We start from the raw sequence: 15,814 nt of genomic DNA on the forward strand, positions 1-15,814 counted from the left end.
AAACCCAATTATCCATTTTAACAATCTGTGCTTCCTGTGGGCGTCTCAGTGGCTCTCTGGTTAGCCACAGACTCATCCAAAGCAAGATGAGTCTGGGTTTAACTTCCCATTTGGACTTTGGTCTGCATGGCTGCTTCATTTAAGAATAGATTCCCTTTTACAATACACAGCGGGAGTACTAATCTACTTGTGGTTTTGGACGTGATTACAATATCTGTCTGTTACAATTGGGCCAGTTGAATCCAGAAAGAACTGGAGTCACGTTTTAGTTCAGATGGTTTTGTCCAAACTCTTCTCGCATTGCTTGGAGATGAGTGAAAACACTTTTACACATGAGGACAGTTAACACCATAAGAAGCTACAGTTACCGTAATAATATCTTGCACTTGCTGGAGATTACTGATTTAGCTTTCTGTGCTTTTATGGTTTCTCTAAGGATTAGGACAAACAAAAGTTTAAATTTTCAGTGTTTACATTCACTAACAATGATAAAACAAAGACCAAAGATGAAGAGATGGAAGACGGGAAATGCATTTACCGCTGTGTTACAAGGTATATTTAAAAAATCTACCACTAATCTATGGAGATGATCGTAACATAAATAACCAAATATTAGAATTTAAAGGTAACAGCACAAATAACAAAATAACAAAGAACCAGTTGAAACTGAATATACAATAAATGTCACAGGATGTCTATGTGTCTTTTAATTTGCCTGAACATAGATGCTGAAATAAGCTTCATTAAAAAAACAACAGACTTGGTATTAGGCTTAGGCAGTCTGAAGGCTTAGCTACCAGACTTAACTTTTGCTGTTACCCAACGTCATCTGGCAATAAACCTTTATGGAAAAAATCTGTCCTTGTTGCAAAGGAGATCGACTGCATTTGCAAGAGCATGGTTCTGAACTTAGCTGCAGATTAACATTATCTGGCCCAGTGTTAGTGCTGTTATCTGTGGCCTTATGGGGCCAGAATCACTCACTGCTGCTGTTATTTTCTCTGCTGAGTGCTACCTTACTCTTTCACTCCCTCAACAGACCTGGAATCTACCTGCTCAAAGTGTTTGCCCACATGCCAGCTGGTACATTGTATTAGCATCGGGAGTGGGTCCAGTTTGGCTCATGGAGGTGGAGAATGGGTTGTTATCTACAGGAACAGGGACAGGAGAGTCAGGGTAGGTGTCAAAAACAAAACAAAACACACACACACACACAAATACGCATATCTATAAATTAGACATACGCGCCTTCATTGAATCACACAACCTTTGCTGTGGGGTCTAGGCTGGCAGTCGGCCCAGAGTTTGTGTGTGTACAAGGTTAGTGCTGGCCAGTTTCTACTAAAAAAAAAAAAAAAATTGGTGTCCAAGGAAGACAAAAACCTGAAGACAGACAATCATCAAATGCAGTAAGATACAGAGTGGGAGGACAGAAAAGAGAGAGAGAGAGACAGAATAAGAAAATGAAAGAGTCAGAAGAACAGAGACGGAGAGATGGAGAGGCAGAAAGAAAAGGGAGTGATCAAAAATAAACAGGCATGTTTTCTCCCCCTCAGATCTTCAACCTAGTCTCTGCTGATTTCTTCTCCCACTCGCTGACAGTGAGTCTCAAAGCTCGACATCACATCAGCCTCTTCAAATATTTAGACATTATTCAAGTCGTCTTCTTTTTCCCGTTTTCCCTCTGTCAGGCGGAGAGAGAGAGAGGTAGGGGGTACGTTTCAGCGATTAATATTCCCACAGACTTTAGCGAACAGCGGTTAGGAAATAAAAGGCCATACACTTCCAGCTGACTGATTGGGTCGTTTATCCACGTCACCCAGTGATATTTCTGCTGCTCGCCTTTTTTTAGATCCCCTGGATGATGAAACGGCACGGGTTTGCATTTGTATGTGTGCGCGCTACCATCCTTGCCTCCTCCCTGGGTGACTCTTTGAAGGCTGGCAGCTCAGTGTCCCATTTGCAAGAGGGCAGATGACAGCAGTCCAGAGAGAGAGGAAATAAGTGTGAGAGACACTGAGGAGGGGGTGGGGGTGGGGGGGTGTTAGACGATAGCCAGCAACAAAAGGTGAGAATGTGACGAGATTTTTCGAGCGGCTGTGGAATTATTAATGGTTATTACTAGGGCAGTGTTGATTGATGGAACATCCTAATAGTGTGATTCTCACAATTAGGAGTAATGGATGTTACAGTAAAACAGCTACAGAGCTCAACATGAATGACTGATGCCAGTCCGAAGGCTCATTCTGCATAATTAGCCCACAGATGTGTCTTTGCAGATTGATGCTGATGGAGGATGCTGAGGTAAAAGTGAGGGCAGCGCAGTCTTCTACAGTAAATATGTAAAAAAAAAAAAAAAAAAAAGAAATTCATCCAGCTGGTCCAGCTTATGCGTTTTGACACCATTAGTGTGTAAGGCAGGTGCAGCGCACACAGTTGGCAAACACACTGTATTCATTTACCGGTATGTCCATCGTCTACATCCTCTGCAGTTCAACAGAGAGGGAACGCAGGTAACGGTACATCAGGGTGCAGCTGCTGCTTAAATACAAACATCAGTGAATAAACCATGCAGATGTGTCCCCATCATCATCATCATCATCATCTTCTTCCTCCTCAAAAAATATGTGCACATGTGTGTGTGAAACTTGATGCTAAAGTCAACGTTTTCACATCAGCGATGGAACGAACCACTGTGTGTATGTTAAAGGGGTCACTCGTAGCAACAAATCCACAGAGAATTATCACCCAACTCAGCAGTTTCCCTGCTTTATAGCATCTTTCAGCTCATCGCTCTATGGCCGGCAACTTTATTGCCGCAGTTCATTCTCACTGCTCTCATCAACAATGTTTTCAACAAAAGCACGCGGCTGTAACTGTTCACTATCTGCTCATCAGTAAACTGCAGACGAGGTGAACAGTTCCCTCAGGAGTTAGTGGAGAGTCAAACTAGCTCTCTGAAGCTAAAAGTAGAGCAAATATTGGACATATATAAATCAAGCAGCGAGGAAACATGAATGCTAATGTCTGCTGGATGTGCAAATAGCCACCTGTTTGATAACCACCCACTCGTGGCCCCAAACATCAGTTTAAGGAAGCTTCCAGGAACTGAGAGGAACTAAACTCTACTACTAAATTATTCCTTTAGCACATCTGTGTTTGTCTTTCTACCACATCCGAAAACAAAGATTAGGGAAATTAGACCGATAAAGGACAACAAAAAGGATTTGTTGATTTCTTTTTTGGTACACAATACACACACAGAGTCATCACATAGATCTTTGTAAATAACTGCTGTGTCTGAGCACGCAGAGGTGGCCCAGGTGGTCACCTGGCTCCATAGGCATGACGATCTGCTGGGTGTCCTCTGATTTAACGCATAATCTCATTAAAACGTTTAACAAATCAACTAGATTTTTTTTTGTTGTTGGACACTTTCTCTGCAATCTTTCTGAGACCAGACATGACATGCAGAGTCTATGGAAAGTAATCCCATGGGGGAGGGCACTTTGGTGGGCAGGAAACAAAACTGGAACAGGACTGCTGTGGTAGAACGAAGATAAAGTTCCTGAGCTCTTAGAAACGTTGCTGGAAAAGTTCCTCCTGCGGAAACGGACCACAGGATGCTGGCAAATGAAAGACAAAAAAAGAGTACAATAGTGTGAACTAGGCTTTTTAACTTTGCCATTAGAAAACTTGTACAACTTTCTGGAGAACATCATAAAGAGGAAGAAGAGAAGCACAGCAAACCTCTAGCACAGCTGAAGGCACCGTTTGACACCACTCCATCAGAAACATTCATTAATTAACAGCAGAGGAGCACAGACCCTCCATTCCTCCATCTCTTTCTCCCTTTTCATCTATTGTAACACCTGCTATGATGCCTCCTTTTTCTTTTTTTTCTTCACTGCTTTTTCTTTCTTTCCTGGCTGAACTTCCTTGCAGTCGGGGCGAGGGAATGACAGTTTCTTCAGGAACACTGTCTAATTAAACACCTTGAATGAGAATGAATCACCCCCTCAGCTCCCCAGATTTCCTGTTTGGAGAGACAACTGGCAAGTGTTGAACACAATAGCATATGGAGTGAGAGTGGTGGCTTGCTGTTATTCCGCGTGAATAGCCTCCGCCAGGCTCAGGCAAAACTTTAGGGATGTTTTATGTGAGTGCGTGTCTGTGAGTGTATTAGTGTGTGTGCCTGTGTGTTGCTCTCTTCATTACACCACTGAGGGTGAGGTGAAATAAGAAGCCCCATCTCCTTCTCTTTGCACTCTTGGCGTGTGTCCCTCTCGACATGTTATTAGAACGCATGAATCTTCATTAGCATTAATAGCCTCTAAAGACCCGGAGGATGCACAAAACTTAATTTTGAGCTGAGCTTTCTGCTGAGGCACCAGTTCAGACAGCGGCAGCACAGTCTGGGCCAGAGCAGAGAGAGAGAGAGAGAGAGGGAGAGGGAAAGCAGCAAAGCTGGCAAACTCCCTCCTTCTCAGCCTCTCTCTGTCAACTCTGAGAGTAAATGCTGAGTCACAAAATCACCCCAAGAACAATAAGATAAAAAAAAAAGAAAAGAAAAAACAAACAAAGGACCAGGAACAAACATCAAACAGCAAAGTGCAGCTTGGAGACCACAAGCTCAGCCAAAGTGCTCAGTGTACTGTGGCTTACCAAGAGTGTAGAGAGGAGATAAGCTTGGAGCTATTTATCTAATTGACCAATAATATTTCAAGAATGGACAACTCTGGCCCAGAGGCAGTGACATGAAAGATGAAGTGACCTGTGATGGTCGAAACCTGCTCTGAACTCAGGTCAGCGGACACCTGCAGCTGTATTTTAGATATTTAGAAGAATATATAAAAAGTACAGATGTATAAACATGGTACGTTCGTTTACACTATTAAACAATATCTATACCTATACCTAAAAAAGGTGTTAACTTATTGGTCTGTCAGATATTCAGGTAATGTAGCAGCTAATGTAGCCTTTAGCTGCTCAAGCAAAAGTGAGTGATTAAAGTATGGTCAGCGTTAGACAACTAAGACATTTAGCTAAAGTTGGGGAAATACTGCGAATATGGTTGTACACACACAATACTGCGAAAATGGTTATAGATCTGTGATGGGATACAAATTCCCTTCTCATGCATGAAAGTCTAGAGTGCCCTACAAAATGGGTACACTGCATCATTCACTGACATTGAATTTTGGCCTTACATGTACAGTATATATCATGAGCTGAAGAATTGTCCAGTGTGGATGTAACTCCGGTGGGTGGGATGTTTTAATATGGCTGTTAAAACCTGCTACACCTACTGACTCTAAATTAGAAGTAAAGCACCTTCACTCTAAGCAAGAGAACCTGCCTGTGCTAAAGCAGACTATGAAAGCGGATGAGTTTCAGCAAGATGGTAATAGGAATTGTGCGGTGACAGAGTGACAGAAGGACCGCATCTGGTGCTTTCGGAAACACTTCCCACCGCTGTTAGTCAGCTCAGTCTGCTCCCCTCGTCATTAGTCTCAGTGTGTAGTCTTCACTGCATCGTCTGCTGCCTGCTTCCAATCTGCAGCACTGGTGTTGCTGTTGGCGTCGACATGCTCAAAAGTCTTTCGTATCTGTCTGCCCCAGATTCACCCGCCGTCCTCTTTGGGGGAAAAGTTGTGCTCTACTTAGCTTTAGGTTCCCGGTAATGCTGTCTTGTTTTTGTTTTTCCTGTCAAATGCAACTTACTACTCTGTGTCTGTGTCTGTGCATGCGTGTGTATGGTGTGTGTTTGAAAATGTGTATAGCTGTGGTGAGCCTCCTGCCTGGAACAATTTAACTTAAACTGGATTTAGATGTTGTGGTGTATAATGGTCTCACTTTCTGAGAGCTGCAGACTTCACCAGCACACTTCTGGGGTAAACCCATCGGCATGCACGGCTGCACATTCAACCGGTAGTTGCCAGTCATACTTGCCAGTAGCAGCTGTGCAGCCTCCTGGGGGATGTAGCATGTCTTTCCAGAAACAAATGCAATAAATATTAATGATTTGACGTATGGAAATGGGGGCGAGGAACAGAAGGAGTGTCGGGGAAGATGGATGAAATGCTAGCCACTCCTAGCTGGTCTTCTCTGAGAGTTTAGGCAGGCGGCAAACACATTTCTCACAGATAGCCACGCAGCAGCCAGACACCTTGGGATTAATTAGTTACACAATCCTTTTAAAACAGCCTTTTTGTTTCCCTTTTGTAGATTATTTGTTCTGCTAGGAAACAGAGATGGAGAATTTATTTCCCGTGGATTAGATTATTGTTTTAATAAGCTGGTTGTTTCGTAACCACGAGTTATTGTTTATTATTGTAATTTCACAGCTTGGAGATCTGAGGTGCTGCTGGATAAACAGTCAGGAGAGAAAGTTTTTGATATTTGGATGGGTACATGGGTAGGTAGACTGAGTTTTGTTTGTTTGTGTGTGTGTGTGTGTGTGTGTGTGTGTGTGTGTGTGTGTGGCTAATAATGTATTAGTGTGCTGCTGAAGTGGAAAAGAAAGAGAGGAAATGTGGAAAGGTGAGTATCTGCCTGTGCTTTTGTACTTCTGTCTCTGGAAGGACCAATTTCAGCTTTAGGCTTTGAAGTGATTTTTTTTTTTTTTCCTGGGCCTCATTTTCTTCAAAGGGTTGTTTGAGGGGGTAAAGCCTGGGTTTAGGGTTAAAGTTAGAGTAAGGTTGGGGTTTGGTTCAGGTTAGGTTGCTGAGATGCATTATGTCAATGAGGTGTCCTTGTAAGTTAAAACATACGTGAGTCTGTGTGAGCCTTGGTGTCTCTGTGAAGGTCTGATACCTGAAAGATCTCTAACTTCACAGAAGCACCACACAACACACACACACACACACACACACACACACACACACACACACACACACACACACACACACACACTCACAGAGCGTGACAAAGCCTCCTGCGGTGCACCAGAGAGCAGAGGCACAAAAAGATGCAAGAAGTGCAGGGAGTGACAGCAGAAAGGCAGGGGGAGAGAGGAGAAGAAAACAAAACCAAAGCAAGGCAACATGAAACAGAGGTGTCTACAGCGGTGGAATAGCAAAGTAACATATTCACACTCTCTCACTCGTATGCATTATGTCGCTTTTCTCCCTAGAAAGACTGAGGAGGAAATGAACTGCGGAGTGAACGACGGATGAAAAGAAAGACCGGGGGAAAGAAGCTGATGAGAAGAAGGCAGCTTATACTTTCTCCATCACTTTTCACTTCAGTCAGGCTGAGCAAGATTTGGTTTCTGCCTCTGCTGATTAGGCAGCAAACTCCCCCCCAAAAAACCAAAACAAAACGGTAGGACAGACTCAGCAGTCAGTTTCAGTGCTGGTATGAGATGAGAGCCAAACAGCTGACTGATGTCTTTGTTACTCTAATCATAACTGCCTGTTCTTTTAAACAAATATCCATTCATTGCTGATACAGGACTGTTGGAAAAACAGCTCCATAAGGATGAATTCAGTTGTTTCACAGAGCTATAGCTACAGTGCTGATTACTGAAATAATACAAATACCGCTGAAAACCTTTGCTGCTGACATAAAATGATCACGAATCTCTGAAACTTTTCGGTTTCAAAAAGCGTTACAGCCAAAAACTCCCCTTGTTAACAACTATGAAAACAAAACCTGCAAAAAAAAAAAAAAAAAAAAAGTGCTGTAACTGTAAAAACTGCAGAATAAATAGCCTTTTCCTCCTCTCTGACTACATTCACTGGAGGACTTCAGCCCAGTCAACTTACTATTACTGACTCTCAGATGAGATCACCATGGTAACAGGCCGGAGGGAGCCAGCAGCGGACCGTATCTACCCAGCATCCGAGGCTGTTAGCTTACAAACGCATACACCTGAACATGCACAAAAACACACACACAGTCAAGTACACACAGCAAATGAGAGAGAGAACTGGACCACTTTAGCGAGACAGAGACCAATTGGATGACATTTAAATGGATGAAAGCCTCGGTGTTCGTTTCCACCGTTCATGTCGCAGTTCAGACCTCCCCCTGGATATCAAACTGAGATCATGCTGAAATAGCAGAGCGACGCCTGTTGCGAATTGTACTTTTTACCGCAGAAGCCTATGTTTCTGCGAACGCGGCGCGGCGAGAGATAAAAGCGACGGGAAAACAGAGACTTTAGATTTACACAATCAGACCTGCTGCTCCCAATCAGCCACGAAGGCAGCGACGCAGCAGGAGAGGAAACGTACGCACAGCTCCAGTGCACGTCAAACGAGAGGCACACTGTGGTGATGTGTGTGTGTGTGTGTGTTGGGAGAAAGATGAAACAGGGAAGATTTAAAACACTCTAAAGCATGTGCATGCGACACTGAGGGCAGGTAAAGTTGGAATAAAGTTGGAAGTGTTTTCTACTGAATCCCAGTTAAACATCCACATACACATTCGTAATTGCTAAGTGCTGCTTTTTTGTTTGGTTATTTATTCATGATCAGCGCCATGGGGATGTGGGGGTGGGGTGGAGGTATGAATATTGAGGAGTGCAACCATAACTACAGGGAAATCACTAAAAGCAGTTACCAAAGTAACATTTGCTCTGGCGAAAGATCAGAAATAGGGAAGATGAGTTAACAAGAGTCTGGAACGCTGTAAGAATAAAGGAGCAATCCAGCAATTTAGTGTTGCGCTTCTATAAAGTTGATGGACTTGCAAGAGACAGATTTAAAAAAAAAAAAAAAAAAAAAAAGATCAAAACAAGGCCAAGATATCCTGATTTTTAGTCTGAATATGGGTCACACGCCAAAATTGCTGGATCCTACAATTACCATAATGCAACTCAGCAGCATGTTTTGTTACCCCGCCCCCTGCCTGGTAAGTACCCTCATCTTTCAAACTCCATAACGTCAGCGTCCCAGAAACCTTTCCCTTTTTCCTACCCTCTTAATCATCTCGTGACTCCTTGCTCAATTTTATAGCAGCCCTCGGAGGGGTCCATAACCACCAGGTCAGGAACCACCAGGTCTGAGGGTTTGGTAACAGATGTTAGAGCAGAGATGTAAACAAAGGCAATGGATTGGATGAGGAAGGAAGAAGCTTTTTCCTGAGTCAGCTCGAGCAGATGTGCAACATTATGAGTCAGTAGCTGATGTATGTGAGTGAGTGAGAGCCGATGCACCACACTACTGTAGTTAAGCCACAGAGTCAGTGCACATACTGTGAAGTCCAAAGAGAATTTGGAGATTCGTTTTTTTCTGCAAACATGCCACTTTCCATGTTAGCTCCCACCACAACATTTAAAATTTCCTGCTTTATTCCGTTTTTCTCCGGCATCGCCCTCTTCTCTCTCCCTCTCTCTCGTATCGATTGATCTGAGTCCCAGATCCAACTGGGCCAAGAGCAGCGAAAAGCAGAGCGAGACACTGGAAGCCAGACACAACGAGAAAAGACAGATATTCAAAGCCACAGCTCTTCAGAGAGCTAAGGGTCAAAGGTTGAGCTGAACCAGTGGACCTTGGATTTAAAGGTTTGTTTGCAGATTTATAACCTTCCCTCCACCTCTCCCTCGTTCTCTCGCTCACCTTCCTCTAAAACCTCACGCTCTCTCCATCTCTCCAGCTACTGTTTGTCTACTTTGTTTTCACTCTTTAAAATTTAACTGTGCTATTTTAAACCTTGTGTTTTAAGAGATGTACAGTTTGCATTATTTAGGCATCACATTGATAGTTAGAAAGGAAACTTCAAACTCATGCTTATTTCATTCCCATTGCATCCCCATACCTTTACTGAAGGAGCTCTCAAAGTCTGACACTGTGGGCTAACCCCAGGAAATATACACCCATCTTTACTTCTTTTCCTATAATAGTTTATATTTGGCCAGTATATACCATTAAAGGTATGCCGAATCAGCTATCACCAGGTCCTTTTTGCAGTGAACCTGTGGACATAGAGACAACTAACACTGGATTACTCTGATACTAAAGAAAACTTAAAATGTGATGCCTCTCAGGCAAGTTCTGGAAATGTGAGGAGCTTCTTTCATCTGTGATTTCAAAGCGGATTTATGTATGTTTAGCCGCGATGGACATGGGAGATAATGATATCCTCGGAAAGTGTAAGTCACGTTGAATCTAAAAATATGTGTATCATGTCCGTGTGCTCAGATGTGAGTGAGCTATGACTCAGAGAAGGACTATAAATTTTTAATTTAGCAAATTATGGCTCACACCTCACGTCTCTCCCTCTGAGCCCTCCTTTCAATCCTCCTGCTCCACCCTGGGGAGGTGTGCATCACAGTTTGAAAACCTCTGCTTCAGTGTAAAGTGTCGTTATTTTAGCTTTTTATAATGTATTTTCTCAATTGTCACAAAACTGTTTCTCCTTATACAGCAGGAAGCATGAAAAATCTCGGCTGCACGGGAACGCAAAGTCCAAATGAAAACCCTATTAAACTGATCCGGTTCTTTGAAAAGATTGCGATGTTTTGCCATTAAAATGGGCTGGAAAAACCCAAACAATAAACCCTAATGTACGCCGCAGCTGTGGGTATTCCTCAGTGTTGTTTTGCACTGACATGTCGGCCATGTTTTCATGTAACATGCAGTTTGTGAGCAGCCTCTTTCACTTCCCCCTCCTCACAGGGGAATTCCCATAATGAGAGATGAAACCAGCTGGACGCAGGTGTTCTGTATAAAACCGATACATTATTCCACGATGCCCCCCGCCCCGCTCAACCCCCCGAACCCCGTCTCCTCCTCTGCCTCTTTGTCTACATTCACATCCTCATTCTCCTCTGTCTCTATTTACACATTCTCATTAACTTGCTCTTTCTCAGTCGCCTTGTTTTCTTTCCACCTCTGTCTCCAGATCCTGATGTTTTAGCATCATCTTATTCTCGTGGACCACCTCACATCACCTTGCTCCTCCGCTGCCTTTGTCTCACCCCTCGCATCCTCCATGGCCTTGCCTTTATTCTTTATCCATTTTTGTCATCTCCTCTTTCTGCTTTTTTTTTCTCCTCCTCCATCAATGTACTCTTTGTGCTACTTCATCCTTCTCCACTCTGCCTCCATCCAGTACACACACCCTTTATGAAGTGAGCCAGTGACTGAGGTGAGAAAGCAGCGTTCCCGTCCACGCTGTTACCTTTCTCGCAAGTAGCTCCTCCGTAGCTGGGCAGACAAAGACACACAAAGGAGTTGATCTCGTCAATGCAGGTTCCTCCATTCTGGCATGGATTGGACTGGCAATCATCAATGTCTGGAGGGAGAGAGAGGGAGGGGGGAAAGGTTAGATGTAAAAACACACACACACATAGACTCACACACAAAAACAGCACTTTCTAAACGGCTGCTTTTTAAAGTACCTGCCAGAACTTGTTACTGAACAAACCCCAGAGAAATCAAACTTTTGGACAGATTAGAGGTGTTTCTGAGAAAGCTATAATTAAAGCGAATTGATTGAGCTTCATCAGTGATCGGTTTGGGATGCACTGAAGTGCATGATGCTAATTGCAATGTCTTTGCAGGACGTGCCGCGGTTCTGCTGTCAAACAGGAGCTGCGAGAGCGAAGGAGGGTATGGAGTGGAGAGGAAGCTTGAGAGAAAGAGTTTCAGTTGGATGTGCTTTCGTCTTCAGCATCAACAAGCCGTCTTGCTAGTAGCTACAAATACTGAACGCATGTCCATTTATAATGGGTAAAAATGACCACAGCGATACATACATACATACACACACACATACTCAGATTTGGCAGAGGCGTTGCAAGGGTGAGAGTTCTCATTCGGTTGAAAAATGGTAACTGTATTTCTCTGGCTGATCTGAGCCTGGGGGCAAAATCATTAAAACTGCAGCTGATATCCCACAATCCTCTGCCATCACAACAACTGAGTGAGTCCCTGGGGCCTTGGCAAGAGGTCATGGGAGGGGAGGAGAGGAGAGGAGAGGAGAGGAGAGGAGAGGGGGCCGGAGAGGAGGGAATCAGGAAAATGTCCAAAGAGTGAGGGAAGATGTGGGGGAAGAACAGAGGAGAGGTGATATGATGCCATGAGTCTGGGAAGTTGGCAAGTTTCAGGGATGGATTACAGGGGCTTTGCAGACAGACAGCAGGCAGACAGCGTTTGGGGTGGAAGACTCTGTTTGGATGAAACAGCGTGACAGCTTCATTGCTGGTGCCCTGCTTTGGGCTGGCTGATATCAAAGGCTGAATTTGATGCAGGAGGTAGAGACCCGGGCCAGAGGAGTCGGAATGAGATGGCATTTGTGTTGGCTTAGTGTATGGGTGTATATCCATGTATAAATATCTCTATCTGTCTGACTCATGATGGGATGGGGGAAAAAAAAAAAGAATATAAAAAGAGAACAAAATAACAAAGCAGGCACAGCAAGAGAGAAAACATCTCAGACATCAAAGGAAATGAAAATGAGCTTTAAGTCTGGTTAAACTAATCTGACATCAAGAGGAAGGCTGGTCCAAATTTTTTAGGGGCAGCAATAGCAAACATTTGATCTCTTCTTAGCTTTAAAGGGCCACTTGAATGGTTTTACACCTGACGTTAAGCTGACTCATCACCACAATAACAGTGCTGTATGTCTTCAGTTTGGGAGGACGCTTTTCAAATAAAAAAAATAATAACCTTGATAATGTCTGTATTAATACCAGCAGCATCTGTAGCATTGTTGCAACATAAATAGTTGCTGACAGGCAGCAGTAGCGTTGCTAAACCCAGAGGTAACCGACTGAAAAGATTAGTGAACTGCACAGGGTACCAGCCATGAGAGCTGCATGGTTCAGGAGCCTTAATGTTATTTAAGATAGCTTGGGTTTCAGGAAAACTACTGAGACCCTGCTATTTCCTACCACCACTTAGTGAAAATATTTCTCTGTAGGATAAGCAGGCAGTCGTGAGTATCTACTGCCACATGGGTAAATCAGTCTACTGAGGTGCTCTGCAGTGAGAAGAGGCCACACCGAGTTAATAGTGTTAAATGGCGTGGTGTTGACGTTAAAGGACAAACAACAGAAATGAAGCTGCCCGCAAGAGCACAGGTGTGATGATATAAACGTGTAAACAATTTTCTCGGTGTAATGAAAATATAGTACTTTTCTTTTTAATGCTGTGTTTTAAACTGGGGGGAAAACACCATGATTTCACCAAACATTTGAAACCCTATAATTTCTGGATTTTTACTTAAAGTATTTCTGGTGCAAACAACAGGTACAGCTGGACAAAATGGATTGTGTGAAAGATGTGCCTCACAAGTAGGTATATTAGATAAGACTGCAAGAATACAGATCCCTGAATGAACCGCTGTGCTGTAATTGAAAGATGCGGTATGATGAATGATAGACACTGAAAAGAATCCCTCCCCTTGCACTCACTGTGAACCAACAGATGAGCAGGTTGTCAGTGCAGCTGTTTGGGGGAAAAAAAGAGAAAAAAAAGCTACCGGGCCTAATGTGAGCCAGCATCTGGCCTCATTAAGCTCTGTAGCACAGGGGTAAAGAGGCGAACAACCCATTGGATTTTAGGAGCACTGGGGTCAATAAAGTACAGCTCTGAGCATCCGCTATTAGAGAGACCGCAGTAGGCAGGTAGATATTATTATCTGTGATAAGAGCCCCACACGGCGGCACTGTAGGTACTAGTAACTGGTGTAGACTGACCTTCATTTCTTCATGTACACAAATACCTGAAGAAATCAAAGAAACACAAATGTGGTCGATGTGCACTGACCAAACCGATCTTTACAGTTAAACCTGAGTTGTGCTGTTGAAAACTTGTATTCAGAAAGTAAGTGTGACGTCTAAAGATAAGCACTTTCACTTTCTCATAACCAGTTTAATGGCCTTACAATATTTTAATGAGACTTTCCCCAGATCCTTGAGAGATACATGAGATGGAGACCTTGATCAGCAGCTGAAAGCAGCAGCTGTGGATTCAAGAGTGGTAGGCATCTCTATTTATATGACTCTATACCATTCAATGTATTACCAAATGTAAGGGGTCTTTATTTAAAATCTTTATGTTTTGATTTAAAACCTACTTTTGATCTGGCTTCAATAAAAACGTGCTTCTGTAACAATATGACCTTAACTCACAGTCCACCAACAAGAGTTTTATCCTGAGTTTTTTTTGTCAAACTGTTTCCAAGGTCACAAACGAAAGATCCCTTCTGAAGTGAAATAACAATGAGCAAAACACTTTATTTGAGAGGAGGGTGGGACTTGATGCTAAATCTGAATAAATGGTTTCATAAAAATCGTATCATTACCACTGTGTACCATCTGGCCGTGACAGCACATTGTTCCTCAGGATTTATCTGTACCTTCCTGTCATCTCCTCAGAAAGTGCGATGAGGGCCAGAGCGCAGCAGGCCTGTCCACTCAAAGTCCACTCAATGTCCACTCTTGCCCGACTGGCTTAATGAAAGAACCATCCAACTTAAGCAGGTGGCAGTGTGTGTGTGTGTGTGCGCTTTGTATGACTGTATTTGTGCATTTGTATGTGTGTCCATCACTCTCTGGCTCACTCCCCAGTACAACAAAATCAGGCCTGGGCACTAGTATAGTCTCCAGGGAGTCGAGGAGAGCAGTGCTCCACTTATCTGCTGGCAGAGAAATGGATGGGGGGGATAAGCAGGTGCCAGCCACTGTGGTAATTGCTGGGTGCAGCAAACACACCAGCGACGCCACCAGCTCCTTTTTGAGCCAACATTATTCATTTGAATCTGTCAGAAGAGGCAGCAAATGAATTTGAAAAGTTGATGAGGCTCACATAATGGCAGAGGAGATGCAGATATGAAATTGAGGTTTAAATGTGGTTCACAGCTGATTGAAAAATACATAGTTTGGATCAGAACATTTGATTGCAGGATAAATATGTAACCTGCTCTCGTTGTTTATCCCCGCCCCTCTGCGGAGAGCGGGCGAGTTTGAGGACAGAGGACGGGGGAAATGGAGACAGGGAGAGGAATATGGGGGAGGATAGTGAGAATGCGGCCAGACAAACCGGGGGTGGTGTCGGCTGACAGAATATCTGGAGGCTTACTGCAGGCATGTGTCGAAACCAAGATATGAATAATTGAAAAGGGACAGAGGAAGAGACAGAGAGAAGGGAGGAGACAGAGTGCAAACAGAAAACAGGTGGGAGAGGGCCCTTTTGGGATTATTTGTCAGGTTCAATAGATCAGATTAAATTCCTATTACCTGCGTACTCAACCGATGCTATGTCCAGCCCAAGATCAACTGGACATGCTCGTCCTTGTGCTTCTGACTCCGACACATCGGGGGGGTGGGGAGGGTCTTTTTCTGCTTAATAACAGTAGGATTTATGTTTTCAATTCTCACCCCAGCAATGGCGTTTGTGAATGTTGAGGCCAAATAAAAAAAGTAAACAGCTCTTTCTTCATTTTATAAATGAGACCTCAAATGCAATCAGCAATTTCATGGCTATGAATCCTTGTGGGTTTAGCCACGAAGAGTCCAGCAGAGAGAGAGTCTATTGAGAGGGTAATAAAGGCTTGGAGAGAAGAATCGATATTTCAGCCAGGGACTGGCATGCATTTAAACATGGTATATTATTTTAGTGGCCTAGTAACTACACCATAAAACAAATGAGATGGTCACAAGAGAGGGAATGTCCCATTCTGTAACTTTCTGCTGCCATTCTGAATTGTTAAATAGGAACAGATTTTTAAAAAGGTCAAACTCAAGTCAGCTCTTGGGATTCTAACATTACAAACTCCACTGTAGAAACAATCTATTTCACTTTTAATAATAGGGAAGTGGAGGACATCCTGTACTCACACACTGAGGGAAAAAGACGGA

The 15,814-nt window shown here is 43.4% G+C and overlaps 1 protein-coding gene across 1 annotated transcript in view; it reads right to left on the bottom strand.

Annotated features, from left to right (window-relative positions):
• The window catches only part of ncanb (neurocan b), a 98,928-nt gene that overhangs the window by 15,420 nt on the left and 67,694 nt on the right, over positions 1-15,814 (bottom strand). The window contains exon 14 of the mRNA XM_041040365.1: positions 11,131-11,244. Within this exon, the coding sequence (XP_040896299.1) occupies positions 11,131-11,244 (114 nt within the window). The remainder of the gene's footprint in view (positions 1-11,130; positions 11,245-15,814) is intronic.

The sequence above is a fragment of the Toxotes jaculatrix genome, chromosome 6, assembly GCF_017976425.1.
Source record: "Toxotes jaculatrix isolate fToxJac2 chromosome 6, fToxJac2.pri, whole genome shotgun sequence".
NCBI lineage: Eukaryota > Metazoa > Chordata > Actinopteri > Toxotidae > Toxotes > Toxotes jaculatrix.